Source organism: Tursiops truncatus, chromosome 6 (genome assembly GCF_011762595.2).
Source record: "Tursiops truncatus isolate mTurTru1 chromosome 6, mTurTru1.mat.Y, whole genome shotgun sequence".
Taxonomy (NCBI): Eukaryota; Metazoa; Chordata; class Mammalia; order Artiodactyla; family Delphinidae; genus Tursiops; species Tursiops truncatus.
Genome location: NC_047039.1, coordinates 109,536,950 through 109,564,152, shown reverse-complemented (window position 1 = coordinate 109,564,152; position 27,203 = coordinate 109,536,950). Strand labels below are relative to the sequence as shown.

The window sequence follows — 27,203 nt, the reverse complement described above, 5'->3', positions numbered from 1 at the left end:
GAATCCCACCCTCCCATCAGTCCTGACACCACTGACTGTACACCTTCCAGAAGTGCAGCCCCCCTCAGACAGCTCCTCCCCAGGCCCTAGGCCTCTCCGTCTTTGCTCAGCCTCCAAATATTGGGGTTCTCCAAGCCCCTGCCTCAGTGGCCTCCTCATGTGCTCTCTGGGCGGCGGCATGTGCACCCTGCACCCCTCCCCCCAGGCTTCTGCCTCCTCTTGACAGCCCAGGGACCCCTCATTCTCCAAAAAAGGGGCCCCCATCCCAGAACTCCCCTCCTGGATCCCCATTCTGTGCCCTACCGGCAGTCCCACCCATCCTGGCTCCCTGGAGAGCACGAGAACACTGTCCAGGGCCGGCCCGGAGTCCCCACCCCAGCCCAGGGCCGTGCCGGCCTCTTCTCAGCCTCCCACCTCCATTCCTCCCTCCCATCTGGCCCCCACCCAGCAGCCGCCAGCACCCCTAATTTGGGCATGTCCCCCCCCTCAGCAGAGCTTCTCCAGAGAAGGGAGAGAACACGCTGGTGGGCCAGGATGCGGCCCCCTGCCCCACAGCAGCCTGACTCCCCCACTCCAGGGGCAGTGACCCCAGCATCCCCAAGGAGGGGCAGCTGTCTGTAGCCAAGATGGCAGAGCATGGTGGTCTTGTGGGGCGTGGATTCCAGGGGTCTGCCGCCCCCCTCCTGCGTGACCTGTCACTTCCCCAGTCTGGGCCTCAGCGGCCCTGTTCCCGAAGGGGGAGAGGACTCCTCCCGCCGCTCTCAGCGACGCTACCCGGCTGTACCAGTGCGAAGGGCTGCACCGGGGAGGGCAGAAAAGAGCACTGAATGCCCGTGGGGTTTCCCACCCGCAGGGGCCTGCCACACCGAGGGCTGGGGGAGAAGAGAGCTGCCCCCTCTAACCCCCCGGGAGCCACAAGCTCCCCAGCCCCAAATCACTCCCCACCCCCACAGCCCCGGAGGTCAGCCAGCACTGCCGGAGCAGCTTCCAGCAGCCTGTGGAAATGCACTGGTGCCCCGGGAGGGGCAGGGGGACTTCGGGCTGCCTGCCGTGGCCACGCTGCTTCCCCTCTCTGGAGGCTCCTGAGACCTCCGGGCTCCCACGAAGTGACCTGCGGGCAGCAAGTCAGTGACGATGGAGACCCACAGGCCCCGAGCCCAGGGAGCAGCCCAGGGACACCATGAGGGGCGGAATGGAGACTGGAGGGTGGGCACCCCCCCCCCCCGGGCCAGATAACCTGGGCTGGGTCCCAGATGCACTAACGCGACGGGTGACCTTGGGCGGGGGGCTGGCAGGCTCATATGTAAAGCGGAGTCCTCCAGCAGAGCTGCCGCAGACCAGGCGTAACGTGGTAACACGCACGGGAGCCCGAGTGCCACGGTCACTGTCGCTGGGATGAGCACCCCGCGCCTCTGCCGGGGAGGGAAGAGAGCGGACCCAGCGCCCTCCACCCCGCCCCCTGCCTGCTCTCCATAAATGCCCAGCTGCAGGGGAGCTGGGCCCCAGGACCGGCCTGAGTTGCATCAGAAAGGAGGCCTGGCCTCCTGCCCAGAATCCCGGGCAGTCTGGGCTGCGCTGGGCGCCCTGACCCGGAAGAAGCGAGGTGCCCAGAGCCCCAAACCCTACAGCCCTCCCCTTGCGGTGGCAGTGGCCCAGCCTCCCTGGCTCACTATTTCCACCCTCATTGGCTGAGCGCCAGCTGGTAGGGGCCCCGCCTGCCTCGCTCACCCCGCACCCTTCTGTGCAGGCTCGCCCACCAGGACCCAGGACACCAGACTGCCATCCACGGGTAGGTAAGGACCGGACCTGTGAGCCACCACTACAGCTGCCAGCCCTGCACCCAGCCCTTCATACACAAGATTCCGGAGACCCTCGCAAAGCGCCCAGTGTCCCGGGGTGCAGAGGGAACCGTGTCCACGATCACCCAGCTGACCAGGCTCTGACCGCCTCCCGGGCCTCGCTCCTTACACCCTCCCGGTGCCCCCAGCCCCCGCACTAAGAGAGGCCAGGGCGCTGGGGTGGCAGGAGGATGGCTGAGCAGTTCTGGGGCTATTTCATCTGCAGAAGAGCCCCCTGGGGGTCTGGGGGGAGCTTCAGGCCCGTAAGGCCTGACTTCAGGAACCTGGAGTGGATGGTGGATCCCTGACCACAGAGGGTGGGTTCGGGCTGGGACTGGGCCAGCTGAGCCCCCCGCTCCTGGGGCCTGCTCTTCGCCACCCTGAGCTCAGGCCTGGTGGACCTGACCGTGGCCCAAAGAACCTGGGCTCTCTCGCGCCGTTGGCCTTTGCAGAGAAGGGTCCACCCACCACGTGGTTGCTGTGTGACCCCGGTCAATGCACTCCCCTCTCTGAGCCATGGTTTCCTCCTCCATCACAGGGCTGCCATCAGAGCCAACAAGAGGAGGTTGAAAGCGTCGTCAGCATGTGACAAGTGCTCCACATGGAGACATGGGCTATCATGATGACAGTTACGGCATTAGAATTAAATGGCAGGGGTCTCACCGCCACTGGGGCAGCAGCGGGACAAGTGGCTGGTGGCATCAGGCTGTGGGACCCGTGCTAAGTTAGGAAACTTTCCAGGACACAGAAAGGAGCCAAGCCCTCAAGGGAACACGGGTGTGAGAAGCTGCTCAGAGCCACTCAATTCCCAGCTCGAATCTCCTGTGTCCCGCTCGGCCCCTCAGGATCCTCCCTGAGCCCCAGACGACTCCATTGGCTGAGCTTTTGGGCTGCATCAGCCCTTCTGCTGAGAGGTAGGGGGTCCCCAACAGCCCACTTCACTGATGAAGAAACTGAGGCTTCACCGAGAGGTAAAGGCACTCGTCCCAGGTCACAGGGTCAGTGGCAGAGGAGTGGAGGTGGGAGCTCAGGTCCATCTGACTCTGGAGCCCAAACTCAGGAAGGCTTTAGCCCGGCGATGGTCATCCCCAAGAAGGGGGCCGCACACCAAGCACCCCTAAGCCATGGCAAGCCCTCGCCAAGCACCTGCTGCGGGCCAGGCACTGGGGTGCATGAGACTTGGGGAGCAGCGGCTCCTGCCCAGCCAAGTGCCCCTTGGCGGTACCTCCACTGGAGAGCCAGGCCCCTGGGCTCCATCTTTCTCCTGGATGCTGTGACGCTTCTCGCTTTCAGATTTACCAAACAGAGCTTGAATCTTTGTGATTCATTTCCCACTCCAAGCCTCGGTTTTCTCATCTGACAAATGGGGTAAGAATGTTCACTTTGGGGCTTCCCCGGTGGCAGAGTGGTTAAGAACCCACCTGCCAATGCAGGGGACACATTTTCAAGCCCTGGTCTGGGAAGATCCCACATGCCACGGAACAACTAAGCCCGTGTGTCACAACTACTGAGCCTGCGCTCCAGAGCCCACGAGCCGCAACTACTGAGTCCGCGTGCTGCAACTACGGAAGCCCACGCGCCTAGAGCCCGTGCTCCGCAACAAGAGAAGCCACCGCAATGAGAAGCCCGCGCACCGCAATGAAGAGTAGCCCCCGCTCGCCACAACTAGAGAAAGCCCGCGCGCAGCAACGAAGACCCAACGCGGCCAAAAATAAATTAAAAAAAAAAAAAAAAAAGGGCTTCCCTGGTGGCGCAGTGGTTGAGAGTCCGCCTGCCGATGCAGGGAACGCGGGTTCGTGCCCCAGTCCGGGAAGATCCCACATGCCGCGGAGCAGCTGGGCCCGAGAGCCATGGCCGCTGAGCCTGCGCGTGAGCCTATGCTCCACAACGGGAGAGGCCACAGCAGTGAGAGGCCCGCGTACCGCAAAAAAAAAAAAAAAAAAAAAGAATGTTCACTCTGACAAGTTCACAGGTAGGTGAAATTGCTTGGTCCCTGGAGCAGGGCCATGTGGTAGAAGAGTCCAAGGGCTCCCCAAAGGTGCCCTCCCCAGACCCCCTGAAGGGAGAAGGCCAGTGCCCCTGCCCCCGGGAGTGAGAGGCAGAGCCTAGGCAACCACAGAAACAGGGTGTAGTTCAAATCTTGTGTTTTAGCTCAAATATTTCTGCAGATTTTGCATTCTGTTCCATCATTTATAGATGTTTGTTTTACTTTAAAGTTACAAAGTGCATTGATTTTCATTTCTATGTAAGTTAAATAACTTTTGCCAAAATGTTCTCAAGTAAAACTGCAGGAAGATGTCATTCGTCTTGTGGTTTCCAGGAATAGCAAGACGAAGAGCTGCCATTCACTCGGCACGACTGTTTGTGTCCCAGACTAGGCACTCCACAGGCCTGAATCGCATTCAGTGCCCGAACCATGCTGTGGTTCGGCATGGTTTTGATTATCCCATTATACAGATCAGGAAACTGAGGCCCTTAGAGCTGAAGCCACTTGCCCAAGGACCAAAGTCAGTCTGCAGTGGAGCTGGGACCAGAACCAGGGTCTGGGTGACTTCAGAGCTTGTGCAGAAGTGCAGTGTTTAAAACGTCACACAAAAACATTCTGAGAATAACCTTCTTTAACGTCCTGACTGCTTCCTGAACTTCGCTGTCTGGTCCCACTGAATCTTTGGTTTCTCTGAATCCCCAACAAAGGGCCACCGGGGCTCCGAAGCAAAGGTCCTCAATATTTGCTGATCTATTAACAACTTGCTTTGACTAAGTGGGGGTTCAAATTCCAGCTCTCCCATGTCCTGGCTGTGTGACCTTGGACAAATCAGTTAACCTCTCTGAACCTCGTCAGGAAACTGAGGATGATAAAGCCTACCATAGCTGTGTACACAGAGAAAAGACTAGAAGGAACAGGTGAAAATGTTAACGACAGTGATGTCAGAGAGACAGTACAAGGAGTGGTTTTGTTCTCATCTTTGTGATGGCCCGTATTTTCCAATTCTGTCCTTCCCCAATCATTGGGGGCTCCGTGGGCAGGATCTGGGTCTGCCTACATCACAGCCACAGAACAGCGTCTGGTACACAGTAGGCACTCAGCGTGTACTCGTTCTTGTAGAATGCACGTGTTATGCTTGATTTAGGTGGGTAAGTTGGAAACATGCCTACTTTAGTTTTCTAAAACATGCCTACTTTAGTTTTCTAAAACTCAGTTATTCCTGGCTAATAAATGGACTTGCCCTGGTGGCTACACATGGGCTCTCTCTCTCTCTCTCTCTCTTTCTCTCTCTCTCTCTCTCACACACACACACACACACACACACACACACACACACACACACACACACACACACACACACACACACCAAGGTAAGACTCCAACTACTCCCTGGTTCAAGCCATCTCTACTGCCAGACTCTGAATCTTCCAGAAGAGTGGTAAGTCCTGAAGGAAGTGAACCACACCTTCTGCTTCCTTTGAGACCGTGGGAAACGGTCGGCATGTGGGATTTTCTCAGGACTCCTGGTGGAGAACCTCTCAAACATTTCAGAGCCGAGCCAAGACGAGTGCTCAGGGGTTTGGTTCGGCCCAATTTCATGAACATTTTCCAAGCACCTGCCAAGGTCAGAGGCTGTGGGAGGCCCTGAGGCACCTGGTCAACAGGAAAGGTCTTTTTCTGAATTGAGTCATTCTTTAGCCCCTGTGTGACCTGGAGACACTGAGTTCACCTCTTTGAGCCTCAGTTTCATCACCTGTAAAATGGGGATGGTGGTGGTGACAAATACCTTCCTTGCAGGGTGGTTAGAAGGAACAAATGGGATTTTTCACCCCTTCATTCATCCAACAATTAATTTCTGAGCACTCAAATGGGCCAGGGGACACAGCAGTGACCCAGACCCCGACCCCTGTCCTCCGAGGCCCTGATGGAACCGTAGATGCGGACCTACAGCACACGACCACACAGCTGTCTAATTATCTGCCGTGATAAGAAGGGAAAGTGTAAAGCTGGAACCCGACCCAAGCAGGGGGGGTCAGGGCGTGCTCCCTGGGGACAGGGAGCTGACACATAAAGGACGATCAGACTTCAGCAGGCAAAGAGAAAGGGCTTTCCAGCAAGGGGGGTGGGGCGCGATGTCCAAAACCCAGAGACGACACAGAGAATGGTGAGGCCAGGGGACCACCGGAAGCCACATCTGCCACAATGTGGAGCTTCCTCGGGCTACGGGGACAGAGCACAGCAAAGGGCTCCAGGATACTAACAATTGCTACTATTATTAACAAAGGTGTCACAGCACCCAAAGACGAGGCAGGATGACCAGGGCCAATAACGTGAGCAGCTGGGAGGGGAGGGGGCTACAGGAAGCCGTGGACAGTTGCCACTCCTCCTATCTACCCTGTCCCCCCAGCCATAGCCCCCACTTCCTTGCTTCATCCCCAGCCCTGGGAGGGGGTGGGACACGCCGGGCTGGTCTTCATCACAGCTCTGACATGAGCCGGATTGGCCACCGTCCTTAAGGTCACAACCACTAGAGTGCCGCACACGCATCAGCCTGGCCAGAGCCCCCCAGAGGCTGGACCCTGACCCTGACCCAAAACGCCCACTGGTGCCCCCTTCGCCCAAGGAGGGCCCTGTCTCCCCTAGTGTGCCCTGTGTCCTTGCCTGTTTCCCAAGACTAGCTCCATCAGTGTGCCCTCCGGGTGGGGCCCGCCCTGCTGGTCAGCCGGCCCCTCCGAGGGGCTACCCCGCTAGGCCTCTGGCTCACCGTGCATCCCCTCTACACTCCCGCCCCCGCTCCGGGTTTCCAGGGCCTCAGAGTTGCAGCCTCGAGGCCTCCAGACCCGGAACACACTGTTCCTTCTGTCTGAAACGCTCTCAACATCTCGCATAAGCCCTCCCCCGCCCCCAAAACCTCTCTGTGCCTTCTCAACTCCTACTTCTCCCTCAGGTAGGGCTGCCAAATTTAGCAAATAAAAATACAGGATGTCCAGTGAAATTCGAATTTCACATAAACAATGAATAACTGTTTAGTTATGTCTGGCAGCCCTACCCTTGGGTCTCCGCTGAAATGCTGCCTCTTCCGAGAAGCCCTCCCAGGTGCACCACAGAACCGGTGGGCTCCCATAGCGTTGTGCAACGCTCTGTCTTGTTTCCTCACCAAGCTGTGAATGCCACGAGGGCCAGAAATCCATCCATCCAATGTGCCTCATGTCCTGGCACCCACGGGACCTGGCAGGAAACAGCTGTTCCACAAACAGTTTCTACATTAGGCAGTGAGGGGTGGCAGAGCGGCCCGGGGATGCCCTCGGCCAGACTTGCCCACACGGGTACACAGGGCCTCCAGCTGTGAGAGAATGGGCCTCCTTCCCCAAGCTGCGTCCAGAATGCTTCTCATGACCACTCACCCACCTCCACGAAGCCAGAGCGGAGGAAACACGAATGAAGGTGAGAGCAGCTAGCAGGCTCCTCTCCTGTATTTTGGCCACTGCTGGTTTTAATTAAGATCCCGTCCTGCTCAGGCCCAGCAAGGGCCTCATCACAGGCAGCCTGGAAACAATAATCACCCAACGTGGCCCTGTAGGCTACCGAGCCACGGAGGGTGGCAGGGCGACGGGTGCCGGGAGACAGGAGCCCCGCCAGCACAGGCTTTGAGCTCGTCTAGCTCCTTGCCTGCCCAGCACATACACCATATATTTTTGAACAGAAGGGAAGCGTTGGCTTTTTCCCCCACAGTGCCAAAAATAGCCCCATCTCCTGCCTTTGAACAGGAATCTTTTGGTTCCTACAAAGAGAAAGGAGAAGGAGGGGCCCGGGAGGAGGGGCCAAGCTGGCCGGCTGGACCCCTCCCCGGCTCCCCAGCCCCAGACGGTGAGAGGGGCTGGGGTCTTTGCTAAGCCTCACCTGCTGAGGCCCAGCCTCCCAGCACCTGGCTTCTGAGGACCGCCCCGCCCCCCCGAGATGTGTTAAGCCCCTCGTCACCCAGGCCAGGAGGTAGGAGGAGGCCAGACAAATGGAAAGCAAAGACCCGAGATGGATGAGAAGAAACGTCGTTTAGGGACTTCCCTGGTGGTCCAGCCGTTAAGACTCTACGCTTCCACTGCCAGGGACCCAGGTCCGATCCCTGGTCGGGGAACTAAGATCCCACATGCCATGTGGCCAAAAAAAAAAAAAAAAAGAAAGAAAAGAAAAGGAATGTCGTTCATTCATTAGCTTGTCTGTTTATGGATTTGTTTTTTCCTTCATTCCAACAAATGTGCTCCAGGCTCTGTCCTAGGAGCAGGGATGCAGCAGTGAACTGTGAAACCAGACGCGTCCCACCCTCACGGCGCTCACAGCTGAACGGCAAGAAGGTGGGTTAAACAGGTCCTCACCGCCAGGTCTGGGGCGGGCACTGGCTGGGCCCAGGGCACCTCCATGGAAGGGGACGTTGGGCACTGATGCAAGCTGAGTGTGGGCGGGGGTGGGTCCTGCTCAGGCTCAGAGGAACGAGGCAAACAGACGACCGGTCAGATGGAAGGCGGTCTCAGCCGCCCCTCGCCCAGGTGAGGACCCTCATTTCTCCCGCAGGAGGCATTTTCCCATTTTATGTATGAGGCCACCAGGACTCAGAGGAGGGATTTCAAGAGCCTAGCGTGTGCCAGGCCCTTTTGCCAATAGTTTCACACTCATTCCATCCACCACACTGGGAGGCAGGGTTAGCATCAGCTGCCCATTTTACAGATGAAGTGAGGAAGCTCAATAGGAAAGGGCTCGGCCAAGATCCCAGAGCTGATGAGAGGAGCTGGGCTCTGTACCCGGGCCCGGCTGGTCCCTGAGGAGGAACTCAGCTGCCGTCCCCCTCCCCGCAGTTCCCTAGAAGAAAAAGCAGGGGTTCATGGTAGGAAGTGATCACAGGGCTGGGAAGTGGAGAACAGGGGATTTGAACCTAGCTCTGTCTGCCTCCAAATCCACGGTCCTTTCTGGTTCCCACAGCAGTTTCTTACTTCTAAAAAAAAAAAAAAAAAAAAAAAAGAGGCCACTTCCTGTCCCCAAAAGGCCAGAGCAGTGGGGGAGCCGGTGGAGCCTAGAGAAAGAGAGAATGGCGCTCTGAGCCCACTTCCTAGCTGAAAACCCAAGCCTGAAATAAAAAATGCAGAGTGCTATTTCTGCCCTGGGTTAAACATTCCTCAAAGCCACATTCCTCCGCTCTCCTCCTTCTCCCCTGCCAGGGAATCCAGAGCACGGTGGCCTGGATGCGCCGCCAGCTTCCTGGGGCCACCTCCTGAGACCAGGAGTGCCAGGGCCAACAGCTGCCCTGAGCCCATCCTGGGCAACCCCAACCCAGACTCCCTTGGTGGGGAGCACGGCCTCCTAGATGGTACCGTCAGGGTTCCCTGGGGCTGAGAAAAGGTGACATCCATATCACTGAGAGTGGGACAGATGGGGACACTGAGACCCTGAGAGGCGCAGCCACAGCAAACTGGGCTGGAACCAGGACCCCAGACTCTTAGCTCCCTGGCAATTCCCCACCCCCATCAGATTGCAGGTCAGGGACACAGGTGGGCCCCGCCCCGGTCAGCAGAGAAGCAGAACGAAGCAACACATGGCAAGCACTTTGGATAGCCCAAGCCTTACCCAGAGGCACTCACAGGCCTGCACCGTGCACAGCTCCCGGCTGGGCACTGAACAAACGCCCAAATCCACCAGATGCGTCCCTACCCTCAAGGTGCTTACAATCCCCCAGGATACTGCTACCAGACCTCCAGACCCCAAGGTCCTCTCTGTCACCATGCCTCTGAGCCCCGCATGGCACCCGTGAGGACTTGGTCTCTCCCTTGACCAACAGACACTTCCTGAGGCCCCCAGGCCACGCCAGGTACGGGCAGGGCAGGATGGCCGGGGCACTCTGGGCCTCCACGGCTTCATCCTCGGGCTGCGCCTTAGCACCCAAGGCCCCACCCAGATGGGGCAAAGGCTAAGAAAGCCTCAGAGGCCTGGGTGCGGCCCAGCCCGCCGTACACGCTTAGTGATGCTCCCTGGACTTGTCACGACCCTCCTCCTGTCACCGTACTGAAGGCCTCGACTCTGCCTCCATCCCACAGGAAGCCAAGTGAGGCTGCCCCAGTCCCCTGCAGGAAGCAGAACAGCAAGACCAGTAGAGCTGGGGATTCCCTGGCGGTCCAGTGGCTAGGACTCCGCACTTTCACTGCCGAGGACTCGGGTTCAATTCCTGGTTGGGGAACTAAGATCCTGCAAGCTGCGCGGTGCGGCCAAAAAAAGAGAGGGAAAAAAAAAAAAAAAGACCAGTAGGGCTGTGTGTTCCCAGCTGGAAGGATCCTACCACCCCACCACCCAACCTCACATCCTGCCCAGGAATCCAGGACGCCTGGTAGTGTCTGACACTCCAGCAGTTGCTTGAATGCCTCCAGTGATGGGACACTCACTACTCTTGGCAGCAGCTCTAAGGTTACAAGCTCACAGAGGACATGGGAGGCGGGCACAGGGTGGGAAGGGCATGGCTTTGGCAAGACAAAGGTCTAAGCCTGAGCCCCAGCTTGGCCACTGACTGGCTGGGAGGCCTTGGACATGTCCCTGAACCTGCCCGGGCCTCCTTTTCTTCATCTGTAAAATGGGCATAATAGTTCCTCCTCCAAGGGCTGTGGTGAGAACACAGGAGGGAAAATCTGTACTCAACACTCCTGGCACCAAGTGCCCACTTGGTAAACAAGAGTCATCATCACTGTCGCTCCTACCAATGACATTTCCCCACTGCTCGAGGGCAGAGGGGCTCCCAGAGACCATCGAGGCCAGGGCAGAAGGGGAGAGACGTGGCAGCCACGTCACCTGGCCCCAGGGCAGGCAGCTGAGCAATCAGCTTCTGATCCAGGGCCCAGCCTGTCTGTGCCTCCCACCTGAGTGCCCCCACCCCCCTTGCACACCTACATTACAACCTGCTCAGACCTGCCGTCACACACACCAACGTGCCGCTCACTCACTCCTGACACATGCCACGACCCCGTCACTCACACTCGGAGCATGCCCACGTGAGCCAGGGCTGCACACCCACACTCACTCATGCTCACCCGCACACCTGCACCGAAGCTTCTTGACGCCCCCCAACTGCACGGGGCCCCTCATCACAGCCCAGGGTCAATTTCCCCCGCACCACTCACCAGACGTGTGGCCCTGGGCCAGCGCCGGTCCCCTCTGAGACTCAGTTTCCCCACCTGTAAAGTGGGGACCATGCACGGCTCCTGGGAGGAGTGGGTGACGAACACATCAACGCTGAGCTGGGCTGGCATGCTTAATGCCAGACTCCGGCCGAGGCGACAGCCTCTGATCCTTACTCGTTGCCGGTTACGGGGTCTCCATGACCACTGATGAGCTACGGGGAGCACCCAAGCCACCAAACTCAGTGTCTTTGCTGTTTCTAACCCCGCACGCAACAGCCCTGTGTTATGAGGGCATTATACTCTCCAACTCACAGATGAGAAAACTGAGGCATCAGCAGATAAAAGACTTGCCCGTGGCTGAGCCAGCCAGAGAGTCCACGTCATCAGACACCGGAGCCCGAGCACGTTCCGTCCCTGGGGCCCCGGAGGAGCCGCCCCACGGAAGTCTCACCATCTGGCAATCTGAATATTGCACAGAGCGGGAAACCGAGGCCCGGGGGGGGCTAGTGATTCGAAAGTCACTGTCCAGGCTGCAGGGCTTCTGGGACAGAACCCCAAGCAGGTGTGTCTCCAGTCCTCCAGGCCCGCGTCCACGCAGGATCCTAAAACCCAGCACTCTGGAGCCGGCCCGCCCTCCCCAGCTCCCAGAACGATCCAGCTACCAGCCAGGCCAAACACAGAAGCCGTGTGAATTTACCATTCACTCCCAATCCAGCCAAGGGCCTGTGACAGCTCACGCTGTTACCTCCCAGGGGGGTGCCCGCGAACCGTCCCCTGCCTCTGATGGCCAAGCAGCCCCATTCCTGCGAGGACATTTACTGAGCACTTACTAGGTGTCGGTCCCTGTGCCTGCCAACGGCACACACCTGGCACCCAGAGCTCGGCAGGGTGAGGGGCTCCCCAGGGTCACATGGCCGGCAAGCCCTCACCACTCTGCTGTCCCACCCCGGCCGGGAACCTGGCCCCAATTTCACATTACCTGGAAACCTGGCGTGTTAATTTATGACGATCTCTGCCGTGGTAGACAGACCACTTGTGCAAAGTGTTTCGTCTCATGATGACAGTAAGGAGGAACCTCTTTTTAATTTATACTGGTTTTTCTTTTCCTTACTGGAGAGCAAGAGAGATTTAGGACAAGATGAACCCCACCAGCTTCAATGAAGAAAGCAAGACATCTTCATCTCCACCCCAGCAGGCAACCCATCACGGCACCATGGGAGGCACCCGACAGGAGTCAACCTGCCCCGGGTATTTGCCATGTGACCCTGCAAGAGATATTTCACCTCTCTGGCACTCGACTGGTCCATTAGTAAAACAAGGACTTTGGACTACATGACCCCAAAGTCTCCTCTAGCTCAAAGATTCCAGGATTTTATTTTATACTAATCAAAGAAATGAATATTGAAACAGTGAGCTACTCTTTTCTTCCTCATCAAGTTGGCAATTATTAAGAAAAACAATAACACTCAGTGCTGGCAAGGATGCGGGGAAACAGGCACTCTCCCATCCCCTTTTGCTGAAAATATAAATGGGAACGTACTTTGTGGAGAGCAATTGAACAATTTTTCAATCAAAAGTCTTTTAAGATGTTCCCAGCCTTTAATACGACAACTTCATCTGGGGAAATTTATCTTCAAGAAGAGACATGTGCAAAGATTTACTACAAAGATGTTCATGCCGAGATTTAGTACAGAGATGATTCTCAAGCACTGTTTATATTAGAGAGAAAAAAAAAAACCTAAATGTCCAATGGCCAGGGATTAAATAAAATATGTTACATTCATATGAGGTACTGTTAAAAAATCATGGGCAAACATTCAGAGTTGTCAGATTTTGAGAAGTTAAAAAGTATATAATCCCGAATTTACAAGGTAATGAAACCTATGTACCAAGTCCTATTGGAGTCTTCCTCCTAAATATATGTAGGATGTGTCCTTGACGTCACCCCCAGTGATACCCCCAATTTATCACCATGATCACCCGGCCTTGATTCCAACCCCCTCCATACTAGGGACTACATGCTAAAAGGATATCCAAACCCAAATCTAACGTCTCCACCACCTCCATCCATAGACGGCCACCCCCGGCCCCGCCCATCTGGGAAAGTGTCCAAAACCCTTCCTACGGCCTTTGGGGCCCTTGGTGAGGGATGGCGTGAGCCCAGTGCACTGGCCGGCTGCATCTGCCCCAGAGGGGCTCAGGCCTGGCCTTGGGAGCAGAGGAATCTGGGCCCAATCCCAAGGCCGCGGCCAGGAGGAAGGGCTCTCACCTGACACTGTGAGATATGACACGCCAGAACTCTCTAGGGTGGGGATGGGGGTGGATGGAGCTGGGGGATGCAGAAAGAGCCGGAAGAGGTGTTTGGGGGAGGCCTGGGCTCTGGGCCCCGGGGGAGTCCCTGCCCCTCTCTGACCTCTGCTTCTCTCGGCAAGGGGTGGCTGTAAGCCAGTGGGCCCGTCCTGCGCTGGAGGACAGAGGACTTGCCTCTGAGGATCAGTTGCCACCAGGAGAGGTTTAAAGGGTCCCCCCAGAACCAGGCACCATGCTGAACCCTTCAAGTGCGCAGATTCCTCCCACCTCTGGGGCCCCCCTGATGCCTGTTTTCCAGAGGAGGAAAGTGAAGCTCCGTGAGACGGGGCTTGCCCAAGGAAAGGGCCGGAACCCCGGCGCATCTGGTCCCCGGGGTCGACTTCCCTCCCTGAGACTCTGTGGCTAAACGGCGCCCCCTCCCCTTCTGGCTCACGCTCGGACCTCCAAGCCCTCGCCCCTTTAGATCCACAGAGTCAACCAGGTACTGCAGATGAGCAAACTGGTGCTCAGAGAGGGTAAGCAACTTGCCCAAGGTCACAGAGCCCGAGTGAGGACCCAGCCCATTCTCCAGGTTACTGAGTTTACAACAGGCTTGATATTTCTTGCCCAGCCCGGCTGTAAGAGTCTAACCTCGATTCCTCCTGCTGCTGCTGTTTAGCCTTCAGTGGAGTCGGGGAGCGGCCTCCTTGGTCTTACCCGCATGCACACAGGAGGCAGAGGGATCGCAGAAGCCGCCTCCCTCCCTCAGGGCCTTCCCTGTTCTGGGTGACTTATCCCTTTCTCGGCTGTGGGGCCCTCCACGCCCCAACTCGCTCAGTTATCTTAAGATGGGTGCCAGATACTGCCTCCCCGCAAGGCAATGTCTTGCCCTCCCTGGTCGAGCAGAGTTGGGTGGGAGAAGCACCAATCAAAGAGTATTCCTTATTCTACAGGAAGGGACCCTCATGCGGCCCTTCCCAAAGCCAGAGAGGCTGGTGACATCCAGCATCTCCCCACCAGACTCCTGGGGGTCCCCTTCTCTGCTCTGGGCTGCAGACACTTCAGCTGCTGGCTTACCCTGACCACCCCCGCATCCAGATGCCCCTCCCACCATTCTGGCATCAGGGGAAAGGCCGAAGAGACCCAAGATTGGCAACAAGAGCAGAGGGAGGAGGGGACCTCCTCTGAGTTTTGGAAGGAGGTGTGGGGAGAGCCGCGAGCACCACAGGGAGAGAATAAGGGGGAGAGAGGGTGGAGGGTTCTGCCTTCCCCAGGAGGCTGGCTGGCTTGGCCCAGAAGTCCAAGCTGGCTGGCTTGGCCCAGAAGTCTTTAAACGGATGCAGCTCAGACCACGACAGACGGCTTGAGCCCCACAAGCTCGGTTTACCGGACGACCTGGCTAGTTTCCACCCGAGGGCAGGAATTACATCTTTCTCGTTCACATCTCCATCTCTGTGCCCAGGACAGAGTGAGCACTCAGTGAAGGGCAGGTCAGGGCAGCCTCAAAATTAACAAGTGGGATGGGGGTGGGGGAGACACTGCAGCAGGTAAAACAAGAACCTGCTAAGGTTCGGGCAAACCCAAAGTCCCATCTTTCCACGCCTCCTGAGTGCCAGGCACAAAGACCAGGGCCGTAGGGAGGTTCCTTCATGGAGAGATGAACTTTGCTCACAAGATGTATTTACGACCGGTTCAGGATGAAGCCCAATTGTGTAGTCAAAACAACGTGTTAGTAACGATCACTAACATGCATCCTCGCATCCTTGACAAGTGTGCGTCACGCATCAGGGACCTCTTACCATACGCCTTATGCTCTGCTGTATGTGAATCATCTTGTTGCCTCCTTACATGCCCTTGGAGTCAGGGACCATGAGCACACCCATTTTGCAGATGAGAAAACTGAGGCTCAGTTAGGTGAAGGACTGGCCTGTCCCACAGCCTGGGCACACAGGGATGACAATATCCTTACCAACAAACTGCACAAAAGTGGGCCAGACCTCACAGAAACCGGGCTGCTGGCCACACCGAGCACTGTTTGATGAGTCCCGGCTGGGTGGGGCCTCCGTCTCTCGCAAACCTCCTGCTGCCCCTGGATGTGAACTGTGCCGGGGAGGGTGAGGATTGGGTTACGGGGCGCTGATGACTTACAAAATCTCTTCCGCAGCGGAGGGAAAAAAATCTGCTCTGCAGTGTTAAAGCTGAATGACAGAGAGGTTTAGCTAGGCTGACTCCAGATGTGCCGAGGGAGGGCCACACGGTTGGAGCTCTCAGAACTCCTCCTGCGTCCTCACACACACAGATCACCAAGACAGTCTTTTCCAGAGAGCAGGAGACTCACCACCAAGGATGGCAGCCAGCACTGACTTGGGCATGAACATCTGGGGCTCCCCTCTGGGCCCCCCTTGGCGTTGTGGCTGGCTGTGGGATGCCGAGGTGGCCTAAGACACCAGGTGATGCTTACACATGCCAGGACTCCTAGAACCAGTTGCGGGTCTTCAACTGGGACTCCTCAGAACCAAGGTCTGCATGACAAACACTCGTTAAGGGTACAAATTCCTGGGCCTGGCCCAGGCTCTAAGAATCGGAAATCTGGGAGGGCGACCAGACCCAGGCACCTTGGTGTTTGACGGACCCTCCAGGAGATTCTGACATTTGAGAGTCCTTCCTAAGCGCTCCTCTCTTGACCCCGTATAACACACAGAACCCCTTGAACAAAAAGAGCAGACGGCTTCACGCCCCGGCCAAAGGAGGCCCATCTGGGGCCTTAGAACAGGCTGGAGGCTTTTCCTGCTGTTCCTGCCGGGAGACTTTTCATTCAACAGATACCTGTGGCCCTACTAACTGCCAATGCAACCCGACAGGGAAGGGCCTGCCCTGAGGGAGCCGACATCAGCAAGGGAGATAGACAGAAGTCCCACGAGCCCACCACGACCTCCCTCAGCCCAAACCCAATAAGAGCCCTAGAGGAAAAGTACCCGGCTCACTCTCTCCCTCATCGAAACTGTTCCAGCTCTCCAAAGGCCTTTTAAAATAGCCCGGCCCAGCCCAGCACCATGGGCCTGATTCCTAACAAGGCCTTGTTGACTCATCTTCTCCCAAAGTTGACAGATCTGCCCAGAGAGAGGGCGATGGACAAAATGACCGCCCCAGGTGCCTTCCCAACCCAGAGGCCGCCATCACGGGCTTAGAAATCAGAAAGGGACACACAGAAAAAAAAGCCCCTCCAGATTTCTCAGCGTGAGCTCTGAGGTCTCTCAAGGGGATTAACTTGGGGGCCAGACAGGCCTGAGTTCGAGTCCTGACACTGCCTGCTGACGGGCCCTGGGATCTTGGGTCCCGGAACTACGGTGAGGATTGAACGCGTTAGGGAGGCAAGGAGCTTGGTGCGCGATGTGCTCCAGAAGCAGGAAACCTGGCTCCACTCAGCTCGCAGGTGATGGAGACACCCTGGCGCAGCCCAAGCTCACTCCTCCTTTGAAACCCACTGGACCCTCTGCCTCCCCAAGCCCAGGGGCCTGGGAAGCCCCGTGTGCAGCCTGCCTGCTGACAGCTACAGGCCGCAGCTGGACAGAGCCTGAAGGAAGGCCCAGCAAATGTCACAAGACAGCAGCCAAACTGGGAAGGGCCACCTACCCACCTTGGAAAGAAGGTAAGAGCAGCAAGGACGGAGTCCCTGGTCCTCAGAGCCTCAGCCCTTCAAGGAGCAGCTACTGGGATGTGAGCGCCTTGCTGCAGAATTCCACTGGAGAGGGGCCAGTACCTCCCAGTGGCCTAGCACCCACTCAGGAAAGACCCCTTCAATCCAAGCACATGGGGGTGAGGGGCATGGAGCTGAAGTGTGGGCTTGGACAGACCTGCAAACGTGCCCAGAAGACCAATGGAGTGGGGGGAGGGGCGAGCAGAGGTTGTGCAATGCACCATCACAAGCTGCCTCCCAAGCCTCCATCAACGCGTGGAGGTGGCGGTCAATCTGCCTCCGTCTAGGGAGGGCACAGAGCGACTGGACCCACGCAGCCGCCCAGGTACGGGCTCAGAATCCCAACCCAAGCCAGAGCCCCTGCCCCGTTCCAAGTCAGATCCCCAGGCAGAAGCCCTTCCAGACCACTCAGCAGTCCTCCTCCGATCCCCCAAAAGAAAGACCCTAAAAGAAAGACCGTGTGGTCAGGACCCAGTGCCATTAACCCTTGGCACGCTGGGACATCTCCAAGAGGCTTGCAGGGAAGGGAGAAGTCTGGTACAGAGAAACTGGAGAGGTGAGGCGACCGGAGAGTTGCGAAGTTGGGCACGTGGAGAGAGACCCACTGGGACAGATCTAGAGAAATCCGAAATTGACAGACCCTCCTCTCAGGGGTGCCCCAGACGGTTAAAAGATGAGATGGACCAGATCACCCAGGGCTGTAGAAACCCATTTCCCAGCCTGGCAGATACAGATAGAAGCTGGGAAGGTGCAATCTGGGCCAGAGGAGAATTCAGCCTATAAACCCTGCAGCCAAGAGGATGCCCAGGACCCTTCACCGCTGCCGCTGCCATGAGCTCTCTGACAAGTCTCACCACCGCACCACACACGATCAGGGCCAGGGAGGGGGCGACAGGCCAACCTCGCAGTAGCGGCGGCAGCAGCGGCGGCGGCAGCGGCAGCGGCAGTAGCGGCGGCACCGTGATGCATGAATCACCCGCCCCGCTGCGCTCGTGCCAGTCGGCTCCGCGCAGCCGGAGCCACCTCGCAAGCAGGCGCCCCCTCTCCGCCCCTCGCCCTTGCACACCCCTGTCCTTTTGGACAGTTCTGCTGGGGGGGACCGCGGGGGGGCTGGGGGCTTCCCTCCGAGCCCGGGGGTGGCCCCGCGCTCGCGGACAGGCGGCACACGTCCCGGGAGCGCGTGGTTGGGGGGTGTCCTAGAACAATAGGGCCAGGTGTGGGGCTGGGGGCGCGGCCGGGAGCTCCCGAGGGGCCCGGGGCGGGTGCAGGGCAGGGGATGGCCAAGGCAGGGTGGCGGCGTCGTGGGGAGCGGAGAGCAGGCCCGGAGCGGACGCTGGGCGGGGGGTGGGGGTGGTGACCGCGCGTGGGGGGAGGGGCGCGAGGGGGCGGAGGCAGCGCCCGGCAGCGCAGGGCGGGGGTCCCGGCGCGCGCACTCACAGTAGGTTTTCCTGGTCAGCTCCTCCACGACTTCAGGCTTCAACTTGCTGTTGGATTTCCCCATCCTCGGCGGCCGCGGCCCCCGCGCCCCGGGCCGGACCCCGTCGGGGCGCCCAGCGGGAGTGGCTGGGCCGGGGCGGGGTGCGCGGGGGGCCGGCGGGCCGGGGCCGCGCCTTTGTTTGCGGCTCGCGGCGCGGTGCCCGGGGCGCGGGGCAGCCGCTTGGCAGGCCCGGGCCGTCCGGCCGCCGCCCTCTCCGGGCGCCGCGGCGCGGAGCTGCGCTGGGCTGGGCGCCGACGCGGCCGCGGTGTTGCCGCGGTCGTCCCTGGTTACTGAGCTCCGCGGCACATGCTCGCTGCTGCGCTCCCTCTCGCCGCCGCCCCTGCGCTCCCCGCCTCCCGCCTCCCGCCCGCACCGGCGCGCCAGGGGTGGACCCGGAGCCGCCACTCAGCGCCCGGCGCCACCTCCCGCCCCGCACCCGCCCGGCCGGGCCTGCGCCCGCGGAACGACGACCCCGCGAGCGCCAAGCCAAGCTCGCAGAGGGGCGCCCCCGGCCTCATCGGTCCCCGGGCGGGAGGGCGAGGTCACCCCCGCCACCTCCCTCGCGGCGATCCGGCCCCCCCGTAGGGCGGAGCCGGGCGGGGGAGGGCCCGGAAGATCTGACGTGAATGAGGCTGAGGCTCGGCTTGGCGAAATTCATTCATTCGACACTGATTTGTTGGGCGCTGGGGAAGCCTGGGAGCAGGCCAGGCGCGGTCCCAGCCCTGACGGGGCGGGGGCGGGAGGGGAGGACACGTCTCTGCAGGATGTCACATGTGGTGGCGGGTGGGGGGGGCACCTACCGCGGCCTGGGGAAGGTGACCTCCAAGCCCGGGGGAGGGAGGGAGGGTGGTTGGGAACGTGTTCAAGGCCCAGAAAACCTGGAGGAGGGAAGGAGGCCTGAACGCCAGGGAGAGCTCCTCTCCGTGCACGGGACTCCACGCACAGTCCGGGGTATGATGTGAGGCCAGAGAGAAGGGCAAGGACCAGTGGGGACAGGCCTGCGCTCGCCCCAAGGAGCTGGGCCTCTGCGATTTAAGCAAGGAGGTAACAGGGTCAGATACGCTTTCTCTGCTTCTCTGGCCTCAGTGTGGAGGGGCGCTCTGGTCAGGAGCTGTGGCCCAGACCAGTGGCCAGGGCTCCACCTGGATGGACAGAGGCAAGGGATGGGGGGTGGGGTAAGTTTATGGTGAGGGAGAGAGTCTACGTGGGCTTCCAGGGCCACCCCATCTACAATGTGAACATGTTGGGACCTCTTCTGTCCCCTTCCCCAGCTTTATCTGTTTTCTCTTTAGCAACTATCACAGATCTCTTTTTTTTTAATTTAATTTTATTTATTTTTTTATACAGCAGGTTCTTATTAGTCATCCATTTTATACACATCAGTGTATACATGTCAATCCCAATCGCCCAATTCATCACAGCACCATCCCCACCCCCCTGCGGCTTCCCCCCCTTGGTGTCCATACGTTTGTTCTCTACATCTGTGTCTCAACTTGTGCCCTGCAAACCGGTTCATCTGTACCATTTTTCTAGGTTCCACATACATGCGTTAATAAACGATATTTGTTTTTCTCTTTCTGACTTACTTCACTCTGTATGACAGTCTCTAGATCCAACCACGTCTCAACAAATGACCCAATTTCGTTCCTTTTTATGGCTGAGTAATATTCCATTGTATATATGTACCACAACTTCTTTATCCATTCATCTGTCGATGGGCATTTAAGTTGCTTCCATGACCTGGCTACTGTAAATAGTGCTGCAATGAACACTGGGGTGCATGTGTCTTTTTGAATTATGGTTTCCACCCACTTCAGACCTAGGGACACATACAGACTGAAAGTGAGGGGATGGAAAAAGGTATTCCATGCAAATGGAAATCAAAAGGAAGCTGGAGTAGCAATACTCATATCAGATAAAATAGACTTTAAAATAAAGAATGTTACAAGAGACAAGGAAGGACACTACATAATGATCAAGGGATCAATCCAAGAAGAAGATATAACAATTATAAATATATATACACCCAACATAGGAGCACCTCAATACATAAGGCAACTGCTAACAGCTATAAAAGAGGAAATCGACAGTAACACAATAATAGTGGGGGACTTTAACACCTCACTTACGCCAATGGACAGATCATCCAAAGTGAAAACAAATAAGGAAACAGAAGCATTAAGTGACACAAGAGACCAGATAGATTTAATTGATATTTACAGGACATTCCATCCAAAAACAGCAGATTACACTTTCTTCTCAAGTGCGCACTGAACATTCTCCAGGATAGATCACATCTTGGGTCACAAATCAAGCCTCAGTAAATTTAAGAAAATTGAAATCATATCAAGCATCTTTTCAGACCACAGCGCTATGAGATTAGAAATGAATTGCAGGGAAAAAACCGTAAAAAACACAAACACATGGAGGCTAAACAAAACACTACTAAATAACCAAGAGGTCACTGAAGAAATCAAAGAGGAAATCAAAAAATACCTAGAGACAAATGACAGTGAAAACACTACATCCAAAACCCATGGGATGCAGCAAAAGCAGTTCTAAGAGGGAAGTTTATAGCTATACAAGCCTACCTCAAGAAACAAGAAAAATCTCAAATAAACAATCTAACCTTACACCTAAATGAACTAGAGAAAGAGGAACAAACAATATCACAGATTTCATTAGCAGATTTTTTTCATTGTGTTTTGCTGTCTCCTCAGCTAGAGTATGAGCCTCCCGAGGGCAGGAATTCTTTCTTATTTGTAGTTTTATTTCCAGCACCTAGAAGGCACCTGACTCTGCAGTGGCCACTCAGCAAACCTCTGTAAATGAGTGAAGGGCTGAGGGCGGAAGGACACCGGTGCTGGGGGCCTGGGGGTGGACAGAGCATGGCAGGAAGAGGCCGCCCTCCTCAGGGCCGCAGGGATGAGGTGGTGGGCAGGGTGTCTTTTTATCCCCACTTTGGCACAGTGTTCAGACCTCAGGGGATCCGGGAAGCCCGAAGGAACGGGGGAGACAGAAACCCTGCCTCTCAACCCCAGATGCCTCCTCCTCCAGACACGCCCCATTCCAGCCTTTCTCCTGAAGGCCTTGCCTGGTCGAGGCCCTGGCCCCAGGAAGCCTTCAGAGAGGGGTACACTTGCTGGCCTGCTAGAGCTCATTCTGTCAAGGAAGTGAGGAGGGTACGGACCCCAAGAGCTGGGCCCACAGTTGGAGGGACCCGGTTTAAACTTGGGAACAGGATGTCCCAACCATGAGGACTGGCTAGGAATGGACAGTAGGGAGGGACCCGCGGTGAGGGGTTTAGCGCTGGCCAGCCCAGCCTGAGCATCCTGCCTGGGAGGAGGGGGAGCCAGCAAGGGGACCAAGGCCTAGTTGGGACGGCAGTGACAGCAGTAGCAATTAAAGCCCTAAAGCCACGTGCTCCTCCTGTATTTCTTGCCCACCGTCTACATGCCAGGCACTGTGCTGAGCACTGGGGACACCACCGTGACCAACGTGGTCCATTTCCTCAGGGAGCTCAGGGACCTCCCCCTCCCCTGTCTGCCCCACATGGGTCCCCAAATCACACTGGTGACAAACTCCACGAAAAGATGTGAACCATACACAGAAACTCCTGTGGGGGCAGGGAGCTTCCTGCGGGCTTCACAGATTCCTCTGTCATTCAGCAAGTATTTACTGAGCACCTACTATGTGCCGGGCCTGCAGGATAGAGACAAAACTCCTACTGTTGTGGAGTGTGCAGTTAATGAGGGCACAGTGATATAAACATAAACAAAATTCATGAGTAAAATATATAATGTCAGAGGTGAAATATAATAAGGCAGGGAAGGCGGATGGCAAGTGCTGGGGTGGGAGCTGTGAGATGTTTACTGGCAGGGAGCCCTCAATGAAGAGGTGCTATCTGAACAAGGACCTGAAGGAGGGGGATGCCCTGCAGTAGAGCCTGGTGGCCTGTGTGTGGCCTGGCAGGGGCGCAGCAAGGTGGGGCTTAGAGAGTGAGGCAGAGATGGGAGATGAGGTCAGACTCAGGGATCTGTTGGTACTTAGCCGGATCCCTGGGCTGCTGCACACTGACTCCAGGCAGGTGCGGTGGAAACAGGGACCCTTGGGAGGTCACAGCATCATCAGCTGGGGCGGTGGTGGCCGGGTCCAGCGTGGCAGCGAGGACGTAGAGAGAACTGGTTAGACTCGATTATATTTTGAAGGCAGAGACGGCAGGATACCTGAATGGATTGGGTAAGGGTGTGAGACAAAGAAAGAAGGGAATCAAGGCCAAGGATTTTGACCTGAGCCACTGGGAGAATGGTTTCCATTTGCTACTGTGGGGAGCGGCCAGGTTTGCAGATGGAAAGAGCAGGAGTCCGGTTCTGGACGTGTGAGGTATGGGAGGCTTATTAGACATCCAAGTGGAGATGCCGAAGAGGCAGGTGACACAGGCGCCTGGAGTTTGTGGACAGGTCCAGGCTGCAGGGATCAGCTGGTGCGTCATCCTGGCAGAGATGGAATTTAAAGCCCTGCGACGGGATAAGGTCACTAAGGGAGCGTATAGATATATAGGAGCTGGTCGGGCAAGGCTGGGCAGAGTGTTCCGGGCCCCCATGACGTGGGGAGAGCATGTGGGAAGGTGCTGGGCCTTGGGGCCAGCCTTACCCTCTTTCCTGACCTGGATTTCAGCCCAAAGGGTCCCTGCCAACATCCAAATACCTTATCCCGTGCCACCCCAGACTAAGCGCTCAGATCCACTCTCTGATGCCCGGGGTCGTTCTGAGAGCACTGGTTCTGGGTCTTTCTGCCACAAGAATTTGGTGTTTTAAGGTGAAGAAAAATGTGCAGCCAGGCTTCAAGCCAGGGTTTCACGACCAGATTCCCACTTTCAGAGGCCCCTTCTGGCTGCTGTGGATTGGAGGGGACAGAGTCAAAGCCCAGAGGCCGGTGAAGAGCCAGGGAGTTTGAGTGGCAACTGATTAGATGGGGGTTGGGGGGATGAGAGAGAGGAAGGGACGGAATGGATCCCTGGTGGAGGGGGTGGAGGGGGAGGGAGAGCCCGGCAAGGAGCAGGTCATAAACCAGTGCGCACAGAATAATCGAATTAGCTCCATATACCTATGTAGAAAGCAGTCCGAAGGGTACACCTCCAGGGTGTTACAGCAATTGCTACCAGTATATGTGGGATTATAGGTCATTTTATTTTCTTCTCTCATCTGTATTTTTCCTTGTGTTTTAAAAAATTGGGATGGGACTTCCTTGGTGGTCCTATGGTTAGGACTCAGTGCTTTCACTGCCATGGCCCCGGGTTCAATCCCTGGTCAAGCCACTCAGCGGGGAAAAAAAAAAAAAAAAAGGGGATGTAATTCACATAATATAAATTGACCATTTTAAAGTATATAATTCAGTAGTTTTAGTATATTCACTAGGTTCTGCAGCCATTATCACTACCTAACTTGAGAATCTCCTCTGTGTCTTATATAGACTGTTTTCTACAACTAAATGCTTTGCTTTTGAATAAGAAAAGTATTTGACAGATCATTTTGCTCAGCTGCCGGTAGCCCCAGGAACACGCCTTCCTGAGTCAGCTGCTAGGGCTGGTGGATGACCTGGATGCCCAGCCCCCTTCCAGACGTGGTGAATCTGAAGGAGGTGGCATCAGGCCTGGGAATCTGCATTTTAACCCAGCATCTGGTCTCCCTCTCTCGCCTTTCAGCTGAGAGTCCCATCCCTTGTGTTATAAGCTCACCTGGGAGAGTGACCCCAGATGCTTGCTCTGTAGTTCTTTCAGAAAGCTTTGCGGGGGGGGGAGGGAGAAATGACACACATGTGGTGGGCAGAGTCAGGATTAAAGATTCCCCCAGGTCACTGCATCCTGGGTGTCGGTTACCTCTTCTGCCTGATCAACAGCTCCATTCCGATCTCTTCCAGGTCTCAGTCCACATATCCAGTGCCTTATAGGGTGTGTCCATTTGGACGTCTCGCTAGCATCTCAGACCCATCACGACAGAAACGTAACTTATCCCCTCCCTCCCCAAAAGAATCTTCTCCCCTTGGGCACATGGCGCCCCCCCATACTCAGTGGCTCCAGCCAGAAATCTGAAACATCTTAGGCTCCTCCCTCTCCCCAGGAACCCCCTCTCTAGATCCATCAACCTGGTCCATGGGATTTCCCTGCCTAAATAGCCCTCAAGGCATAAGGCTTTTCTCCACTCCTCCCCAGCCCACAACAGGTCTAAGCCAGCCACTGCCCTTTCTCAAAGCCACCGTCTCCTGCCTTATCTCTTGGTCCCCCTAACAAGTTGTTACCCCGCGGGGGCTGCCCTTCCGCCCCCTCCCATATTGCAGTGACTGCCTAGACCTTCAAGCTCCAACAGGAAACCCCTCCCACACCTACAGCCACTGAGCACCTGAGATGTGGCCCATCCAATGGAGACGTGCTCTCTGCACAAAGTACACACTGGATTTCGCAGGGTCATACAAAATAAAAAGAATGAAAACTATCTCATTCATATATTTTAAAAATTTGATTACACATTGAACCGATAATATTTTGGCTATAATGGGTGAAATATATTATTAAAATTAATTCCATCTGTTTCTTTTAGTTTTTTTTAAATGAACCTACTAGAAAATATAAACTTCCACCGGTGGCCACATTCTATTCCTAACAGACAGTGCTGTCTTGGACGTCCCTTCTAGTCACCATTTAAGCATCATCTCCACAGAGCCTTCCCGGGGTCCCACAGGTGACCTCATGCCCCCGTAGTGTGCACCTACGCCCAACGGCACCTGGTCCTGGGGTTTGCAGCACTTTATGTGATTTAAGGAGGTGTGTCCCGAGGAAGACCTTTCCATTCCGTCGTTCCATCGGTCAGGTGGGTGCGAATGGGGGCTGCCCAGGTACAGCCAGCTGCTAGGAGTGGGGGGAGGGGTGTGCTGGAATTTGGCCCAGTCGGGGAGGGGGAGGAGGGGACCCACTGAATCCCCAGCGTGGAGCATGCATCCTGAGGCCCAGGTTCAGACCTGGCTCTGTTCCTCATGCCCTGTGTGGCTTTGGGCAAATCATTTCCCATCTCACGGACGAAGCTGATCTTCTCATGAGGGGAAGGTTTATAAGCATCAAAGAGGCTGGGCACAAACGCACGCCAAACAGTTAACATCTTTAACCTATTAAGAACTTTCTAAGCTAAGAAGCAAACGGTGAGCCCTCAATAGAAAATGGGGAAAGGACTCAAGGAGGTGATACTGGAGCAAATGCAAGCCTCCCGTCAGCACAAAAGCTGTCCCTGACAACTCATCAGAGGAGCACAAAACAAACTGGAAAGAGAAAGAGTCAGTGACCATAACCCAGGGTTGGCAAAGAAGTGAGAAAATGGGCAACCAGCCACTGCCAGGCAGGTTGAGTTGGTACAACCTTTCTGAAGAACATTTTGGCAGTAAGTACCCATATTCTCTGACTCAGCAATTCCACTTCTAGGAAATTCTCCGAAGCCAACCACTGGGGCTCTATACAAGTGTTTAGCTTCAAGGATGTTACTGTAGCGGCACTTATAACAACAACAACAAAAGTGGAAACAACCTACGTATCCAAAACCGAGGGATTCCATTATCCATACCATGGAATCCTATCCAACAGTATTAAATTACAGCATGGACAGAAATCTACTTACATGACACAGATCCGTTAACAGCACAAAAAAGTTTCAAAAATCCTAGGACGATGCCAACTGTGGGATGAAAAAGAAATCTGTGCTCTTCATTGTGAGTGTGTGGGGGGTTTTTTTGGCCACACCAGGCGGCATGCAGGATCTTAGTTCCCAGACCAGGGATAGAACCCATGCCCCCTGCGGTGGAGGCGCAGAGTCTTAACCACTGGACCGCCAGGGAAGTCCCTGTGGTTTTTAATTAAGTAGTTTTTAATCATATTTTTTCTCCAAGTTATAAAAAGATTATCAAAAGTATATAACCCAGTATCTCCTGAAGAAAAACCAGTCTCAGTGGTACACATGTCCTGTGGGGAAAAGGGTTCCCTGGGCAAATGCTTTGGGGGGATATCCCATCTAAGAGTCAGGCACATTCCCATACTAAAGGCTCTGAGAAATCCTGCGGGAAAGAAATTGGTTTTATTTCAGTATTTCTACTCTTACTTTTTCCTTAGCTCCAGATAGCATTTGAAGAACTGATGTCCTGTGGAATACACAGACATGAGGAACCCACTGTTTTATGGGTTCTCCCGTGGCAGAAATGATGTAATGAAGAGGTGAAATGGATGGAGGTGAAGCACTGAGTCTTTAGTTGTCATATTCACAGGGTCGGCACTGCTAGAGAGAGCCCACCCAGCAGCCAGCTGCCTCCCCATCTCAGATGTCCCGCAGGTACCTGGCCCAAAGTGGGAGCTGCATGACCATAGGTTGGGTCCAGTTGAGCTGATTCACCCTGTCCCCAAAACATGCTGCAGTGGGCTGCCGACTCCAGCCCGTGGGCAGTGGCTGCCGTAGCGTTGTGTTGGGCAGGGGCTTGGCTGGCGAGAGCGGCATGAACCACTGCGCTGTGGGTCGTGGTCATCACGGAGGAAGAGGCAGCACTGTGTATCTCCGTGTTCCCTTGGGAAGAATTCTGTGGTCTTTCCCATCCTTCTTTCCTGCGGGGCAGGCTACATCATTCACCCCGAGTGAATTACCACCCAGTCAGGGCAAATGGCGATTGGAGAGGACCAGGGGCTCTGGGGTCAGAGAGGACCAGGGGCTGGTCCTCCATCCGTGATGTCAGAACT

General features: G+C 56.2%; 1 protein-coding gene across 1 annotated transcript in view; it reads right to left on the bottom strand.

The window, feature by feature from the left end:
- Positions 1 to 18,967, bottom strand: part of NCS1 (neuronal calcium sensor 1) — a 61,148-nt gene extending 42,181 nt beyond the window's left edge. Inside the window, exon 1 of the mRNA XM_033858847.2 lies at positions 18,400 to 18,967. Coding sequence (XP_033714738.1) covers positions 18,400 to 18,463 — 64 coding nt within the window. The 5' untranslated portion in view covers positions 18,464 to 18,967. The remainder of the gene's footprint in view (positions 1 to 18,399) is intronic.
- Positions 18,968 to 27,203: the final 8,236 nt, after the last annotated feature.